This window comes from Bos indicus x Bos taurus, chromosome 6 (genome assembly GCF_003369695.1).
Source record: "Bos indicus x Bos taurus breed Angus x Brahman F1 hybrid chromosome 6, Bos_hybrid_MaternalHap_v2.0, whole genome shotgun sequence".
NCBI classification, from domain to species: domain Eukaryota; kingdom Metazoa; phylum Chordata; class Mammalia; order Artiodactyla; family Bovidae; genus Bos; species Bos indicus x Bos taurus.
In genome coordinates this window covers 96,768,517-96,787,104 of record NC_040081.1, presented here as the reverse complement: position 1 = coordinate 96,787,104, position 18,588 = coordinate 96,768,517, and the positions used below count along the sequence as shown (strand labels likewise).

General features: G+C 43.5%; 2 protein-coding genes across 11 annotated transcripts in view; one reads left to right on the top strand and one right to left on the bottom strand.

Annotated features, from left to right (window-relative positions):
• Positions 1-8,824, bottom strand: part of ENOPH1 (enolase-phosphatase 1) — a 38,204-nt gene extending 29,380 nt beyond the window's left edge. The window contains exon 1 of one of the 3 annotated variants that reach the window (XM_027544883.1): positions 8,445-8,824. In XM_027544883.1, coding sequence (XP_027400684.1) covers positions 8,445-8,528 — 84 coding nt within the window. In that variant the 5' untranslated portion in view covers positions 8,529-8,824. The remainder of the gene's footprint in view (positions 1-8,444) is intronic. The other 2 variants (XM_027544884.1, XM_027544886.1) reach the window with 2 other exon arrangements.
• An 88-nt stretch (positions 8,825-8,912) lies between these two features.
• On the top strand, positions 8,913-16,319 carry HNRNPDL (heterogeneous nuclear ribonucleoprotein D like). 8 transcript variants are annotated; one of them, XR_003511585.1, is made up of 9 exons: positions 8,913-10,129; positions 10,930-11,098; positions 11,195-11,356; positions 11,828-11,959; positions 12,129-12,243; positions 12,780-12,950; positions 13,251-13,342; positions 13,714-13,818; positions 14,505-16,319. XR_003511585.1 is itself a non-coding variant. In XM_027544880.1 (8 exons), the coding sequence occupies exons 1-7, from the start codon at positions 9,687-9,689 to the stop codon at positions 13,319-13,321; spliced, it is 1,263 nt and encodes a 420-aa protein (XP_027400681.1). In that variant the 5' UTR covers positions 8,922-9,686; the 3' UTR covers positions 13,322-13,342; positions 14,505-16,319. The 8 variants fall into 8 exon arrangements, 5 of the variants coding, with proteins under 5 accessions (XP_027400681.1, XP_027400680.1, XP_027400679.1 ...); XR_003511584.1 differs by having other exon boundaries at positions 8,922-10,129; positions 13,251-13,818; XM_027544880.1 differs by lacking the exon at positions 13,714-13,818 and having other exon boundaries at positions 8,922-10,129.
• Positions 16,320-18,588: the final 2,269 nt, after the last annotated feature.

Sequence of the window (18,588 nt, the reverse complement as noted above, 5' to 3'; positions counted from 1 at the left end):
CCTGATGCAGCCAAATAAGTAAATAAATATTTAAGAAAAAAATAAAAGAAAACTGCTTTGGACTTCCCTGGTGGTCCAGGGGCTAAGACTTCACACTCCCCCTGCTGGAAGCCCAGGTTTGATCCCGGGTCGGGGAACTGGATTCTGCACGCCGCAACTAAGACCCAGCACAGGCAAACACATAGATAATAATAAAAAACAGTCCGAGGTTCCACTGCAGGGGCCGCAAGTTCAATCCCTGGTTGGGGAGTTCCACAGACAACAAAAAAAGAAAGTTATTATTACAGTTCAGCTCCTGGAAGACAATTTGCAAAAGCTGGGGAAGTGGCCACTTGCTTATTGTTTTGTTATTTACCAGTTTATTTCATTATCTTGCTCTCTCTTGTCAATTTACTTGACTTCTGAGAGGTTTTGGTTCTGTTAATGATGACAGACCTCCTTTAATTCACCTACACTATCTTGGTCTGCTCTGTCACCTCCAATGAGCCATTAGGAAAGAGGGATGCTAACAGATCTTGGCTTCTGTATACAGCCTAACTACTCAGAGTTCAGTCCATGGACCGACAGCATCAGCATCACCCGGGAACCTGTTCAAAACTCAACTTCCATTCCATGTTATTCAACCATTAAAAAAAAGAATGAAATCTTGCCATTTGTGATAACATAGATGGACCTTAGAGGGTATTTAATTTATATGCAGAGTACATCATGAGAAACACTGGGCTGGAAGAAATGCAAGCTGGAATCAAGATTGCTGGGAGAAATATCAATAACCTCAGATATGCAGATGACACCACCCTTATGGCAGAAAGTGAAGAGGAACTAAAGAGCCTCTTGATGAAAGTGAAAGTGGAGAGTGGAAAAAGTTGGCTTAAAGCTCAACATTCAGAAACAAAGATCATGGCATCTGGTCCCCTCACTTCATGGGAAATAGATGGGCAAACAATGGAAACAGTGTCAGACTTTATTTTGGGGGGCTCCAAAATCACTGCAGATGGTGACTGCAGCCATGAAAGTAAAAGACGCTTACTCCTTGGAAGAAAAGTTATGACCAACCTAGATAGCATATTGAAAAGCAGAGACATTACTTTGCCAACAAAGGTCCGTCTAGTCAAGGCTATGGTTTTTCCAGTGGTCATGTATGGATGTGAAAGCTGGACTGTGAAGCTGAGTGCCAAAGAATTGATGCTTTTGAACTGTGGTGTTAGAGAAGACTCTTGAGAGTCCCTTGGACTGCAAGGAGATCCAACCAGTCCATTCTAAAGGAGATCAGCCCTGGGATTTCTTTGGAAGGAATGATGCTAAGGCTGAAACTCCAGTACTTTGGCCACCTCATGCAAAGAGTTGACTCACTGGAAAAGACTCTGATGCTGGGAAGGATTGGGGGCAGGAGGAGAAGGAGACGACAGAGGATGAGATGGCTGGATGGCATCACTGACTCAATGGACTTGAGTTTGAGTGAACTCCAGGAGTTGGTGATGGACAGGGAGGCCTGGCGTGCTGCGATTCATGGGGTCGCAAAGAGTCAGACACGACTGAGTGACTGAACTGAACTGAACTGAGAGGGTATTATGCTAAGTGAAATAACGCAAAGACAAATACCATCTGATTTCACATATCTAAAAAACAAAACAAATGAAGCAACATAACAAAACAGAACAGACTCATAGAATAAACAGGTGGTTGCCAGAAGGGAGGAATCTGGAGAAAGTAATGAAATAGGTGAGGGAGATTAAGAGGTACCAACTCCCAACTACAAAATAAATGGGGATGAAATGTACAGCATGAGGAATATAACCATTTATACTGTAGTATGTTTGTACAGTGACAGATGTTAACCAGACATATCATGATGATCATTTTATAATGTATAGAAATTGAATCACTATGACACCTGTAACTAACATAGTGAAAGTGAAAGTGAGGTTGCTCAGTCCGACCCCCGTGGACTGTAGCCCACCAGGCTCCTCCACCCATGGGATTCTCCAGGCAAGAATACTGGAGTGGGTTGCCATTTCCTTCTCCAGGGGATCTTCCCGACCCAGGGATCGAACCCAGGTCTCCCGCATTGCGGGCAGACGCTTTAACCTCTGAGCCACCAGGGAAGCCCCAACTAACATAGTACTGTAGGTCAATTATACTTCCATTAAAGCACTACGGGATTTCACTGGGGGTCGAGTGGTTAAGACTCCATACTCCCAATGCAGGGGGTACAAGTTCGATCCCTGGTCAGGGAACTAAGATGCCTGGCCAGAAAAAGAAAATGAAAACAAACAAACATGTATACACTGGAAGGAAATGTACCAAAATGCAAATAACAGTCATCTCTGGTGGGAAGGGGGCCAGTGTGAATTATGCATGATTGTCAATTTTTACTTTATGCTTTTATGTATTTCCGTTTTCAATGAACATGTACTGCTTGCAAAATTAGAAAACAACAAATGTCACTAAAAAAAAAAAAAAAAAAATACCATTTCAGGTCTTCTGAATCAGAAACTACATTTTAGCCAGATCTCTGGATTATCTGTCTGCACATTCAAGTCTGAGAAGCACAGATATAAAGGGCAACTGGCAAGGGTACTCACCACGACCCACTTAACACACTCTCTAGGAACAAAGATTCTAATCAAATTCACACTTTCAGTTAATAGAAGGTTCTTAATTATTACAAAGACTTTGTTTTCAAGCACGAAGTCTTCCTAAGGCATAAATGAAATACATACCCCACCACTGCCACTCACCCCCTACTCTCTGACAAGGTTTGTTGACAGCAAATGAAATACTGATGGAAATATATTTATTTATTTTATACAGGGGGCTAAATATTCATTCTTTGCTTTCCAGGTAGCTCAGCAGTCAAGCATTTGCCTGCCAAGGCAGGAGATGCAGGAGACTCGGGTTCGATCCCTGGGTCAGGAAGATCCCCTGAGGAGGAAATGGCAACACACTTCAGTATTCTTGCCTGGAAAATCCCATGGGCAGAGGAGACTGGCAGGCTATAGTTCACACACAGGGTCACAGAGAGTCGGACATGACTGAGTGAGCACAATCCTTGAGCACGTATATTCATTAAATGTTCACAACAGCCTTACGACGTTGCTATCCCCACAGTACAGGACACTGTAGAGGACATCTGCACCCAGACTCAAAGGACAGTAACTAACTTGCCATAAGTCATTCAGGGATCCAAAAGCCAAGCCAGACTTGCAGTCACCAAGCTCATCCTGATAAATACTACACTCTGTCCAGCCAATCCCTGTTGTTTAAAGATACTATATTTACAAATTCTACCTACTAAAATTTATTCATAACCTCCAAATCATTATTCACTGAACTTTCCCACTTTTCTGACAACAGGTACATACATGAGCAAAAGAGCAAAACTTGTGGAGAAGCAGCTGCACACATTCCCAGTATGAGGTGATGCTTTGCCTTACTTCACCTCTCACATTTTAAACAAGCATCCTTTTCGAAGTCTGTTTGCCACTACATTTTCACATTTTGTGCTTTTGTTGGTGACTGCCCCCAAAGTGCTCAAGTGCTGTCCAGTGTTCCTAAGGCAAGAAGACTACCTCCTGGAGGAAGCACATGCAGTTACAGAAGCTCCAGCACAGCCTAAGTCACAGCGCCATCGGCAGCGAGCTCAGTGTTAGGGAGTCGATGGTATGTATTAAGTAAGACAAACAGAAACACACAAACAAGGTTATCTATCCATCAGTTGTGACCAGAGGCTCACAGGAACCGCTCCCTTCATCTTCTCTATGGACAGTGTTTCAGTATTTGCTAAGATGGTGTTTGCAGTGACTTCATAGATCATAACTGCCCCAACTGTTGTTACAAGTACTAATTTGACGTGTAATGACAGGAAAAGCACCAAATTTTCAGAAGCAAGAGATCATCTTCCCTAACTCAAAAACAATAGTTGAAGTTTCCTGACAGGATAACTACAGGATTGGTAATGGTGTTATTTCACAGCTTACAGACTAAAATCATTGGAATAACACAATACAAAAACTCAGAAAAATGAGTATTACATCACCATGGACAAAGATCTGTGGCAGCTCCATGGGTTGCAGGCAAGATGATTCAAAGGGATAAGGGAAGAAAATACAAACCCATTCATTTATACTTATTTAAACCTCATCTTTAAATTCTAATTTACTTTATAACTTAATAACAGTACATAAGAAATTCTGTTGGTTACAATAAGTTCTATTGGTTATGCCTGACCCAACTCTACTGATGCTTTGTTTGTGTGTGTATGTGTGTGTGTAGTCACTCAGTGATGTCTGACTCTCTGCTACCTTTTAGACTGTAGCCCGTCAAGCTCCTTTGTCCATGGGATTCTCCAGGCAAGAATACTGGAGTGGGTTGCCATGCCCTTCTCCAGGGCATCTTCCCAACCCAGGAGTTGAACCTGTGTTTCTTGTGTCTCCTACACTGCAGGCGGATTCTTTGCCCATTGAGCCATTGGGAAAGCCTGCTGATGGTTTATATAACCAAAAAATGTTGAGTGATCACCACCATAGAGGATCACAGTCAGTGCTTGAAAAGAAAAGAACCTCCAGAGGCACATGTTCTGCAGTGAGGGGCAGGACTGATGGCTTTGAGGACTCAGATGCACTGGGAACCATCGAGGGAAAGTGAGGATCTACTGCTGCTCTGCCCCCAATAAGTTGTGATGACCCTCACAAAGACATGCCTCTAGGCATCCATTGATTCCGATGAGAAATTAATTAGCTGGTTGTGACACTGACTAGATGATCCAAGCTAGGAACCCTTCACACTCCAGAAATTTGACCATTCTGACTCAAAGAAAATAAGATAAATTAGCAGTTAAGGAAAACCACTGTTTATTATTATCTGTAGCCTAAGGGTTAAAGGCATGTACTGACAGAGCAACAGGCTGTTCACAGAACACATTTCCAGACTGGGAAGATTCTGTGGAATCCTGTAAGATATCTAGGAGTTCGTGTCATCTTATATAGTTATAAGTTGCATCACAGACACCTTCAACTCTAACTACTCAGCAAGGGGAAAAAGAGAAAGAGAAAGGGAAAAAATAAATATAACCAGTGCTGGTAACCTGTCTGCCATTCCACTCACAGAAGGTATTCTGTTCCCTGGGTCAGTCTCAGTTCCCCAGTGTCTCTGACAGCATGAATGGTTCAGTGTGAGCCTAGTGTTTGACACAATATGTTTTTCATCTACGTCACCTAATCCCAAACCAACTACTTCCTCCGATGCTCAAAAGAAGCAGCAGCAATGTTCCAACTCTGAAGGAAAAATGGATGCATCAGTCTCCAGAGAGGACTGGCTTCCTAAGGGTATTTCAAAGGCATTTTTTTTTTAAAACCTTTTCTTTCGTATTGGGGTATAACCATTTAACAATGCTGTGATAGTTTTAGGTGGACATCAAAGCGACCCAGCCATACATATACATGTATCCATTCTCCCCCAAGCTCCCCTCCCACCCAGGCTGTCACATAACACTGAGCAGAGTTCCCCATGCTATACAGTAGATCCTTGTTGGTTATCCATTTTAATTACAGCAGTGTGTACATGTCATCCCAAACTCCCTAACTATCCCTTCCTCCCCTCTCCCCAGCCCAAAACTGTTTGTTCTCTAAGTCTGTGAGTCTCTTTCTGTTTTGTAAGTTCATTTGTATCATTTCTTAGATTCCACATACAAGGAATGTCATAGGATATTGCTCCTTCTCTGATTTACTTCACTCAGTATGACAATCACAACGGCAATTTTTGACAATACTCAATTTTCACAGTGTATACTGACGGCAGAACCAAACCCCCAAATAAAGTACAGTTATTCTGTTCCAAGGGTGTACTCCTAAACCTATCACCAAGAGGTGGTGTAAACTAAAATTTGCCACCATATACTTTTATGGTATTTCTTACTGATTAAAGTGCTCTCGTGTCAGCTGTGTCATTTAACACCCACAAGACCAGGCAAAGAAGATGGAACAAGCACTGTGATTCCCAACAATTTGGTTTCAAATCCCAGGCAAACTGTTCAGTTTTTCAGAGCCTGTCTCCTATCAGTAATATGCAACAGTGCACACAACCTGACTTGTAGTCAAGGATACCAGTCGCATCTCAATGTTTCCTTTCATCATTTCCAAGTTCACACACTAACGTGACTAAAGCCCAAAGTAGAACAGAGGTCCAAGAAGGATATAATTTAGCATCTCTTTAAAGAGATGCTAAGTTAAAAAAATCTGTATTCAAAAGATACAGACACCGTGCTAAAGGATTTCTTGGTTCAAATAAATTTGTGAAATGCTAGTCTCTTGAAGGTTCACAAAGCATTATGTGTGTGCAAGTGTGTGTATGATATAAAGGATCTGAGAAGGTGTGCAATAAAGAAACCTGGTTGAATAAGCATAGACCATTTTCTCAAAATGCATTTAGTAATCTTTTTCTGTGTAGTTACAATAACATCCACAAAGATCTAATGTTCTTCTGAACATATTCTCAGAAACACTGGTTTTGATCATTTAATGCATAGCAAATAGACAATTATAGTAATTAACCTTAATAAAAATAATAATTGATTATAGGACAAAGCACAATAAATTATCCTTAGAACAAGATCCTTGAGTGATTTTTTTTTTGCAGTCTGGTCTCAAACGCAAAAAAAAAACCCCCTATTTAGACCATTAAGGCATTTTTATTCTCAGAAAGATCTCAGAATAAGTCTGTCATAAACAAAGATTCCAAGAAGTGGCTCAGCTCATCTTGCAGAAGACACACTGGATTAAAAAAGGTGAAAGAGATGCATTATTTTTTGCTACAAAATTGATTTGCATGAGATATCTTCTCCCTAAATAGATTTCCCAAGAATGGTACATATTCCATATTACTACTTGTCATTACTCCTGGTCTTCTGATAACAGTGGAAAGCAAGACTGTGACTTGTAAACTATGAAGCATAAAAATGCAGAATCCTTTTTTTCTTTGAAAACTACAAGAAAGTAGTTATTTTGTCACAATCAACAAGAGAAAGAAAAGTCGACTCAGTTATCAACATTTGGCCAATTCTGAATATTTCTGCAGAGGCCTCAAGTGTACTTAAAAACTTGGGAAAAAAATGCCAAACTAGATTTCTTAAGACACTATGCTGGATGTCAAGGTATTGTGATCCTTCTAAAGAATTTGTAAGTGGTTGTTACAGTGGAGACCTAAAAGTGTACAACAATTTTATATCATAACCTAGATCAAGAAACACCCCACTCCAGTACTCTTGCCTGGAAAACCCCATGGACGGAGGAGCCTGGTAGGCTGCAGTCCATGGGGTCGCTAAGAGTCGGGCAACGACTGAGCGTCTTCACTTTCACTTTTCACTTTCATGCATTGGAGAAGGAAATGGCAACCCACTCCAGTGTTCTTGCCTGGAGAATGCCAGGGACGGGGGAGCCTGGTGGGCTACCCTTTATGGGGTCGGACAGAGTCGGACCTGACTGAAGCGACTTAGCAGCAGCAGATCAAGAAAAACATTCTTCACAGGTAACTTTAAAAAAATTTTTTAATTAAAACTAAGACTTTCAGTTTGCTGCAAGACGGGCTTTCCCTACTTTGTAAACGGTATCTCAATTATTGCACACAAGCACTTCTATGAGAACTTTTATCTTAAACCTCTAAAATTCAAATAAACAGAAGACTAGGCCTGAGGGATTCTTTTAAAAATTATATTAATATCTGATATTTAATCATCCTGACAAATACAACATATATAAAAAAGGAACCTGCTCTAATGCAAAGTTTTAAGTTTGTGAACTAGATGTAGACAATTTGGTTAGCACTGCTATCCTAGACGACTTTGGGTAAGAACTTTGTCTTCTTTTTAAAAAAAGGAAAATGGACGGAATCTAGATCGTTGCTAACCTCGTCCAGGAACATTCAGTGAGAGGCTCGGCCACGAACAGCAGGAGTGGGAAAAGGCGAAGAATAACCATTACTGCCTAAGACACCAAGGCTACCAGAAAAGTCATCCTGACGCTTCAGTCTTTCCATTTTGCGGGGCTGGAAGCTTCAGGGACCACTAGATCGCGGCCGCCGACTCCCCAGGTCCATATTGGCACGAGGCAGTCGCTTACCTGCGGGGCGACGGGGCGCACACCTGCCCGGCGGGCGGCGCCCACACCTCTTCACCTTGCCGCCGCGGACCTGCCCACCTCCGCCCTTCTTCACCACCACCTCCGTCCCTTCCCACCCACCTGCAAACAACCGAGGGCAGGGACGGGGGAAGGTGAAGATGAGGAGAAAATGCATCCAGCAATCCGCCGCAGACTACCTCCTCCCACCCAAGTCGGAGCAAAGCCACACCGTCTCTCCCACTCCTCGTGTCTCTAGTGCAAGGTCTGCGATACTTTCAACATTTTGGGTTTAAAGCGTAAGTAACTGCCCCGCTCCCTTCCGCCCCTCACCTTCACGAAAGCAATCGGGGTTGTGGTACCTTCGATATCTAACAGGATCACAGTGACTTCGGCGGGCACCGAAAGCACGACCATTTCCCCACCCCACCGACTGCTACCAAGAGAATCGGCCTACTGGTAGAGAGGGCGGAGGGCGGCGCCGGCAGCGCCCCCAGCAAAGGGCTAGGCTTCTGGTGGCCCAGAAAAAGAGTCCCGGAGCGGATAACCGCAGCGCGGCCTGACGCACGAGGCGGAGAGGACTGGTCAGCGCCTCCGGACGTAGAGAAATCAGCAGCCCAAGGACCCTGAACTCGCCAGCTGCCCGGGGCGGGAGGCCCAGACCACGTGGGCAGAAAGAGAGGGCGGTCCTCACGAGGTTCCGAGGGGGCGGGGCGAGGCACGGTGCCGACGTCGATTGGCCGCTAGAGGGCCTCGAACCCGATCCGTCAAAATGGGGCCTCGCGTGGGCGGGAACAAAGAAGCGAACGCGGGAGACGGGTGCGCGGGCGCGCGCTCTCCGCAGACTGGTTGAGCGAGCGGGAGAGGCTCGGGGCACGTGCAGACGGGAGCCCCGCGAGTGGCGCGCCGGGGATGTGAGTGCCCCTTGCCCTCTACGGCACCTAGCCCCCTCCCTCCCCGCCCACTGCTTCGGCTTTGGCATTTTTTACAGTAATCCGACCGGGTCCGCGCCCCTCCTCCCGTTCCTCAGCCACCGAAGGAGGCCGTTCAGGTCCCGGTCAGCTGGACGGCGTCGGCCGATCGGCTAGCGCAAGGCCCGCCGCGCCCCCCTCGGCCCGCGCGCCTGGGGCGGCAGCGGAAGAGGCGTCCGCGCCGCGCGGCCGCCCTGAGAGGCCGCCGCGCGCCCGCTTCCTGTTCGGCTGGTTCCAGCCAGCTCGAGGACAAAACACGCGTGCGCGCGGCGGGCGGACGGCTGGCGCGCTCGCCGCCTCAGCCGCCAGCACCGGGCGCAGTCCGCCTTTTTCCGGAGCGGCGCGGCCACGGTGCTAATCGATAGCAGCAGCTCTGCGCTGGGGGAACCGAGGGCGGAAAAAGGCGGGGTTGACGGCTCTTGGCTGGGAGTGGGCTGGACCGGACGCCAGAGACAAAAGGCTCTCAAGGCAAGAGGGACTGTGGCGTTGCTCGGGATTCTGACCCCAGGACTCGCCCCGTCGTTGTTTCTCTTCTGACGCGTCTCTCTCTTCCCAAGCCCGCGTCCCCTCACTCGCGACCTCGCTTCTCAGCAGGAGGGCCGTGATGGAGGTCCCGCCCCGACTCTCCCATGTGCCGCCGCCATTGTTCCCCTCCGCTCCCGCTACTTTAGCCTCCCGCAGCCTCTCCCATTGGCGGCCGCGGCCGCCGCGGCAGCTCGCCCCGCTCCTCCCTTCGCTCGCTCCCAGCTCCGCCCGGCAGGGGGCGCGCCGGGCCCAGCGCCACGTCACCGCCCAGCAGCCCTCCCGATTGGCGGGCGGGGCGGCTATAAAGGGAGGGCGCAGGCGGCGCCCGGATCTCTTCCGCCGCCATTTTAAATCCAGCTCCATACAACGCTCCGCCGCCGCTGCTGCCGCGACTCGGTCTGCGCGCCAGCACCTTCCGGCCGACCACTCCGCCGCTATGGAAGACATGAACGAGTACAGCAACATAGAGGAGTTCGCCGAGGGATCCAAGATCAACGCGAGCAAGAACCAGCAGGATGACGGGTACCGCACGCTTCTCGCCTCTCCCCTCCTTTCCCCTCCCCCAGCGCGCCGCACGCGCTCTTCGTCCCTCGGGATCCGCGCGCTACCTTTCCCCACCTCACCCGCCCATTCTTGCCCCGAGTCGATTCTCCCGCGTGTCCGCCGGACCCCACTAGATCGGAGGGAAGAGGAAAGTAGGAGACGGACGGGGTTACTGGAGAGCCCCGCGGAAGGTGGGGGAAGGGCAGAGGGTTTGGAGGCGGAGGGCGGCGGCGTCTGGGGCCAGAGTGCGCAGGCGCCGCGTGGGGCTTGAGGGGGAGGGGCCGGACTGGCCGCGCCGCACACTGCAGCTGCCGCCGCCTCTTCACTGTATCTGTTAGGGCTCCGGGCAGATTTTCTGGGGAGGATGCAGGGGGACCCTTGGTTTGGGAACCTGTAGGCGACTGGTGCCCAGATCTCCAGTGTGCGTGATGATGAGTTCTTCAGGTGGAACATTGACAGCTGAGGAAGACGGTGAACCTGAGTAGTGGGCGTTCACTTTAGAAAGTTGCATTTTCCTAGTTCGGAACGGTCTTTTAACGTGTTTGGTTGGCCTCGTTTAAACTTTGCCTGGTGCAGTGTGGAGAGCGAAGATTTGGATAAGTGACCTTGATGGAATTTGGGGCTTTTTGTGGTCTTTGGTTCCTGTGTGTTTGTAAACAGGTGACATTACTTGTACGTGGGTATGAATTTCCCCGTGCTTATAGTTTGTAGTAAACGTAACTTTAGAATTTAACCGTTTTAGCTACTGCTGTTTGTAAATAAACAACTTTTATTTCTAGTAAAATGTTTATTGGAGGCTTGAGCTGGGATACAAGCAAGAAAGATCTGACTGAATATTTGTCTCGATTTGGGGAAGTTGTGGACTGCACGATTAAAACAGATCCTGTTACTGGAAGATCACGAGGATTTGGATTTGTGCTTTTCAAGGATGCTGCTAGTGTTGATAAGGTATGAACCTGTTTGCATCGTGCTTCTTGTGTGCGTTTTGCAAGTCGTTCGGAGGGTTGGTTGTATGTTGTCAGATCACATAAATCTGTCTTCTAGGTTTTGGAACTGAAAGAACACAAACTGGATGGCAAATTGATAGACCCTAAAAGGGCCAAAGCTTTAAAGGGGAAGGAACCCCCCAAAAAGGTTTTCGTGGGTGGATTGAGCCCAGATACTTCGGAGGAACAAATTAAAGAATATTTTGGAGCCTTTGGAGAGGTGCGCCGTGCTTTTGTTTATGCGTATTCTCATTCGATACGTTTATGTAACATTTTGTCCCTGGCCCAGTTCTTACAGAATAAAGAGTTCGGTCAGGGTGGAATTAAATCATTGCTCAAGTCCCTCCCTTATCACTGCTTTATGTGTTACAATGGAAACTAGTATCTAAATTAATGGAAATTAATAGCTAATTTATTTCAGCAAAAAGGTGGATGCTTTGGTGTGGTCAGGATTGGAGTGGCATCTGTGGGGTACAAAAGGCTGTTGAGGTTTTCCTCTCCCCTCTAAATAAATGGTTTGTAGATAAGCCAGGTTACTCTACTTTGATGTTGATAATGAAACAATTTATACAGAAGTCAATTCATGAGAGTAACATACTTTGTTAAAGATTGTGAATGACTTGTGTCATTCTGAAACATTTTGGTAGCTTTTTAACTACTGGGTGATCTTGAGTGTGCATCTTGATTTCAGATTGAAAATATTGAACTTCCTATGGATACAAAAACAAATGAAAGAAGAGGATTTTGCTTTATTACATACACAGATGAGGAGCCAGTAAAGAAATTGTTAGAAAGCAGATACCATCAAATTGGTTCTGGAAAGGTAAAGCCATTTGGATTCTGTTCAGTGAACAGTGGGGTGGGTTGTTTGGTTTTTGTTTTTGTTTTTGTTTTTAAAGGGAAATTTCACAACCTGTTATGAGAAGGGAAAAAATGGCTTGACATTAGAACAGCAGTAACAATTTTGTATTCTTTTTACCTTTTGTTTATAGTGTGAAATCAAAGTTGCACAACCCAAAGAGGTATATAGACAGCAACAGCAGCAACAAAAGGGAGGAAGAGGTGCAGCAGCTGGTGGGCGAGGTGGTACTAGGGGGCGAGGCCGAGGTGAGACCTAATTCCAGGGAAATGACGCAGTGGTTTACGCTATCAACTGCTAAATATGAATAAGCCCATTGGAGAGTAAAGCCAAATTTAAACTGTTACAGCATGCAAAGTGCTCGTTTTAGTCCATGGGTTTTTGTTTTATTGGTTTCACTTTGAATAGCCACTCTGACAGTGTCAGTACTGATGGGAAAATAATACCATTGAATGTAATTAAGATTACATGATACACTTTGGCATAATAGGTTTTCTGTGGCAGGAGTCCTTGTTCTAAACATGCTTGCTGTCTTCTTGATTTTTTTATCCCCCATTAGATTTAGGAAACCTGATACTGGCACAGTTGGACTTTATACACACACCCCTCTTTTTTTTTTTTTTTTTTAATGACAACTGTAAGTGATATTTTCTTGACCAGATAGCGCTGTAGATGTCCATTATTCCTTTTTAAGATTTGCAGAGTGAGGGACAGGAATGCATCGTTTTATGTTAGGACTGGGGGTCAGAAGTTGTTTCCTAACAATCATTGTGCATTGTTTCAGGTCAGGGCCAAAACTGGAACCAAGGATTTAATAACTATTATGATCAAGGATATGGAAATTACAATAGTGCCTATGGTGGTGATCAAAACTATAGTGGCTATGGCGGCTATGATTATACTGGGTATAACTATGGGAACTATGGATATGGACAGGGATATGCAGACTACAGTGGTAAGAATATTTATTTAACTTCATAAACCAATGGTATTAAGATTCATCTCAACTCTGAGATTGTGTTATAGAAGTGTTTAGAGTTAAATTTTTGAGATGTAATAGTCACAGGGGGTTATACGGATTTAGTGACTCTGGTTATTATGAGCATTCTAGAATGTGATATGTGCCTAATTTATAGTGACTTAAAATACCTAATTCTATTTGGCATGCAGAATTTTGTACATCTAATAGCTTTTAAATATATAGCAAAACCATATCATTAAAAGCTAAGTGTAATTTTTTGTCTTTTCCACATAGGCCAACAGAGCACTTACGGCAAGGCATCCCGAGGGGGTGGCAATCACCAAAACAATTACCAGCCGTATTAAAGGGGACACTGCAGAAAACAGGTGTGTATCAGAGTTCAAGAAACCAGTAGAAATGTCTAATGTAATTTAAAGATCAATAGACAAATGAAAATGAGTAAAAACAAAATACCACGTAGCGTGTTTTTACTAAATTGTTAAATTTTTACTTGCTTTATGAGCCTGTTTTGCCTAAAGTGTCTATAGATCTTTAACTTTAAAGTTTTATCTCACTTTCTTTAGTAATACAGAAAAACTTAAGAGTTTTTCTGTTTGCTTTGTGTACCAGGTGGTCTAGAGGAATAATTAAACTTTTTAGAACTATTAACAGGTAAAGTACTGAAATGGGTACAACTTAAGGAAAACAAGAATGTTGTCTTCTAACTCTGACATTATACCTTGTTTGTACCCGCCAGCGGGAACTTCATTGCAGGCCGTGTGTCACCCTGACCACGTCTATCTCTGGGGGTCGCACGTTGCGGGCAGAGCGCAAGGCATACACCAGAAAACGCTGTCCTGTGGTATGGTCTCTTCCAACTTCATGTACCAGCGTAAAGATTAAAGTGGAAAACTTCAGACTTTGGCTTCTTTTTTAATCATTTTGAAGATTAAGTGTCTAAACTTAACTTAAATGGTTTTTTACAGGAGTTAAAGTACATAAATGCCTTTTTACAGCTTAATCATTTTGGTCTTCTGTTTAGTGTTGTATTTCAATTGTGGAGCCTCATTTTAAGTGTTCATTCTTTAAGATTTAATGCTTGCTTTTTCTTTTTATAGCTAATAGTGAAATCTACAAACCAAAACAAGAACTTTAAAATCTGGGATTTAAATTAAAGATCATATGCACATAGCAATTTGTTGCCTTGAAATACAAGCGTGTTAGAAATTCGTGTTTGTAATAGAATTTTACATGGCTTACTAGAGACACTTCTAGTAAACCTTCATCTAGCACAGTTCAATCTGTGAATATGAAAAGATTGTGTTCCCGGATTTTCTAAGTAAATTTTAATATCATATGGGAACTTCAAGGTGAGATGATGATGATGATTATAATTACCCAAACTGCATTTTGCCAATGAATTTGCATGTGATCTTTAATTATTGAAGAAAAGAATAAAGTGAGAACTTAAAACAATTCATGAAAGTGGACCTTAGAAAGCTTGCCGGAGTTGCACAAATCTAATTGCTATTTTGTTTTTGTTTTTAGGAAGAGATTGCTAAAGTAACCATCTTGCAGGAGGACATTGAAGATTGGTCTTCTGTTGATCTAAGATGATTATTTTGTAAAAGACTTTCTAGTGTACAAGACACAATTTGTGTCCAACTGTATATAGCCGCCAATTAGTTTTCTTTGTTTTTACTTTGTCTTTTGCTATCTGTGTTATGACTCTGTGGATTTGTGTTTATACAGACTTTATTTGTATGATTACATGTTAAACCTCAAATAAATGCTTCCTTATGTGATTGTTTTTCTGCGTCAGGTACTAAATAGCTCTGTAAAAGTGTAATTTTAAATAAGCAATAATTAACGCACAGTTTATTTTGTAGGGAGTCTTGCTCCATAGGAAGAGAAAACTGTGGTCCTTTATGAATAGCCAGCTGCAGTGTCTGCTCTGTTCCCCTTGTTTGTTAGATGTATTCTATGCTCTGGAGACTTCATTTTCCTCTCTAACTGAGGCTTCCATCATAACCTTTAATGTTGTTTCCTCTCTGCCTATCTGGAGACATTGTCATGAAAGTTTCTGTGGCATAGTTATACTGTTGTGATTAGTGGGAGCTTTCTAGTAGACCATGAGTCTTTGGTTATATTTTGAAAAGTAAATTTTTAATGGCACAAAGCATGCTGGTAGCTCCTTTATGAAGAAAATGTTTTGCTTTGTTGTCTCCGGAAAGGCATTTTTTTAATGGATTGTTGTATTCAGTGGTCTGCTAGAAAAAGCTTTGACTAATCATAATACCGTAACTTTGTTTTCTTGATTAAAATGTCCAAATATACCCATTGCGGGGTTGGGCGGGGGGCGGGGGGCTAAAACTGTGTTATAGGAGCTACAGGTTAAGAATATCAGATATAGTTAGATTTTACACAACAATTTTGGCAAATAGGTATGAAGTTATTAAAGTTTGAACAAAACTTAGATTAAAAGATTTGAAGTAGTAGCTGAGTAAATTAATTGTATTCTATTCTGTTGGTTTTATGTCACGGCAAGCACTGAACTGAACAAAATGTTTTCTCCTGGGGCATTGTTAGGAAGCTGTACTGGGTGTTAACTGTTCGATGGTGTGAGTTCTTAGAAGGCATGGGTAGTAGGTTTCAGTCATTTTTTATGCGGTTAGTGCATGAGCTGAATAGTTGAGCATATTCACATTCAGACGTAAATGAATAATGGAGAAGGATAACCCTTGATTCTTATGTAAACGCAAGTCGTAAGTGTGACCAAGTCATGTCATTACAACACATCTTCCTGGTGCATTAAAAAGAAAACCTTTTAGCTCTAGATTTGGGAGGATATCCTAGATAAGTTTTACATTCAGTGTAGTTAACTGAGTTTAATGTTTTCGGTCTTGTTGCTTTGGTTTCAAGTTCGCCATTAGGATTGGCATACATGTTTACTTGTGGAATAGTTCACCTCACCTTCAACCAAGTGTAAATTTTTTTATGCTAATGAACCTGCCTCTTGTTTTCTTTGGTGCCTGCAACTTTCTTTATTCCAGTGATGTTTGTACTTGGTGGGCTATCAAGTTATAATGCTTTTGGCCTTGTTTTGCTCCTGTTTTGCTATTTGACCTTAAACCTAAGCTAAGTACCAGTGTTGGCTATTGCAAGGGATTGTTTATTCTTTCAACATGCAACCTTAGGGGACAGAAAGGAGATTTTCGTTTTAAGTTATGTTGTCAAGTCAGTAGGTGCAGTGTCTTTAGGGCAGTAAATCTTGTAAGTTCAAATATATGATTAGGTGACAAGTTGACATTGAGATTGTCCTTTCCCTGATCAAAAACGAATAAAAGCTTTTTTTAAACAAAATCCATACTCTTCAGTCAAGTCTTGATATATATAATTTTGAAGAAATACACTACATCGAGTGATTGTCTGAGGTCTTTTAGAAAAATGAAGTACCTATGACAGACATAACTCAATTAGCCTGTATTTTTCTTAAATATACTTCCTGAATAGTTTTGACCAAGTTGTGTGTGTTGCTCCTTACCCTTAGAGACACCTTAATTATTTAACAGTTTTATTGAACAGCATGTTAATATTTTGTAGTCTGAGATGCATTTACATGATTAAGAATTAAGAGTTAAATTAAGATGCTTATTGGGATATTAACATGGATAAACAGCATTTATTCCATTCTCTTCCATGCATCTTTTTCATAATGGTGAAGGGAACTGGGTCCTTCGTCAAGATTTAATAGGATGTCAACCATAAGATGCTGTTTCACTAATTACATAATTGCATTTTTAATGCAGTTTTTAGTTACAGGAGGTAGAACTAATGGTGTGTTTCTACCATTTGGGTTTCTCCTACCCGTAATGCAAAATCAAGAGGTGTCATTCTGTGAAAATAATTACCTCAGAATTGTCAACTTAACAGGGCTTTCCTAGTGACAGCTGGTAAAGAATCCGCCTGCAGTGCGGGAGACCTGGGTTCGATCCCTGGGTTGGGAAGATCCCCTGGAGAAAGGAAAAGCTACCCACTCCAGTATTCTGACCTGTAGAATTCCATGGATTGTTTATTGTCCATGGGGTTGCAAAGAGTCAGCCACGACTGAGTGCCTTTTGCTTCACTTTCAACTTAACAGAATTGCCATCTACTGCGGTTTCTAGATTTGTGGCTGCCGTGTTCTGCACATGGCATTTTAATTTAGACTTAATAATGTCTTTTTGTCTTGAAATAGTAAAATTAGATGTGAGATTTCAGTTTTGGTTGAAGCGAAAATAGTTCATCACCTTTGCTCGACCACTGCATTTTATAAAACGTAGGAGAGAGTTTGCTGGTGTTCTGTGAATTTCAGGGAAATGCTGAACATTCTAAAGGCTGAGTTTGTGTTCCTTTAAGTGGCAGTTAAATTTCTGACTTTCTGTCTATTCGGGAGGAGTAACCCTATTTGGGGAAGTAGATTGTAAGTTCACAGGGTGACAGGGTTTAGGTGTGATTGGGGAAGGAATATTCAATGATCTCTGATTTCGTAAAGATAAAAATTTCAAGTAACAGTGCTTAAGGTTTTGGTTTCTCAAAAAACAGCACATGGTAGAAATACATGAGAAACACTACTACAGACAAGTTCTCACTTAATGCTTACCTCCTTTTGAGACTCAGCAAAAATGAGTTCTCTTCAGACAACAGAAGGAATGAATGTCGATACATAAACACTTTTTAAAAGACACATTGTAATTGACTTGTGGGATCTTAGTTGCCTGACCAGGATTGAACCCAGATCCCAAACAGCTGAACGGTAACCACTGGAAAGAAAGTAAAAGTGAAAGTAGAGTCGCTCAGTCGTGTCCGAATCTTTGTGACCCCATGGGCTGTAGCCTACAACGCTCCTCTGTCCATGGGATTTTCCAGGCAAGAGTACCAGAGTGGGTTGCCATTTCCTTCTCCAGGAGATCTTCCCAACCTAGGAATCAAACCTGGGTCTCCTGCATTGTAGGCAGATGCTTTAGCATCTGAGCCACCAGGAAAGATGGCAGGAAGTAACCAATGGGCTGGCAGGTAATTGCCAGTATTTCCTGTCGATGAGGTTGCGCAAAGGCAGTTTCTTTAGAAGTATCTACTCAGAAATTCCAACCAGTCCATTCTGAAGGAGATCAGCCCTGGGATTTCTTTGGAGGGAGTGATGCTGAAGCTGAAACTCTAGTACTTTGGCCACCTCATGCGAAGAGTTGACTCATTGGAAAAGACTCTGATGCTGGGAGGGATTGGGGGCAGGAGGAGAAGGGGACGACAGAGGATGAGATGGCCGGATGGGATCACTGACTCGATGGACGTGAGTCAGTGAACTCCGGGAGTTGGTGATGGACAGGGAGGCCGGGCGTGCTGCGATTCCTGGGGTCACAAAGAGTCGGACACGACTGAGCAACTGAACTGAACTCAGAAATTGTGTGTTGGCTGGTGAACATACACACAGGGTGGTGGATGAGACAGGAATGCCCAGCCCTGCAAAATAACCTCTGGAAAATCCCTGATTTTTCAAGTTGAAGGAGTTAGCTACTAGAAAATTAACTCATTTCATTTGGGATCTATTACAGTCCTATCACAGGCATCTCTGAGGCTTAGGTTCAGTGTTTAG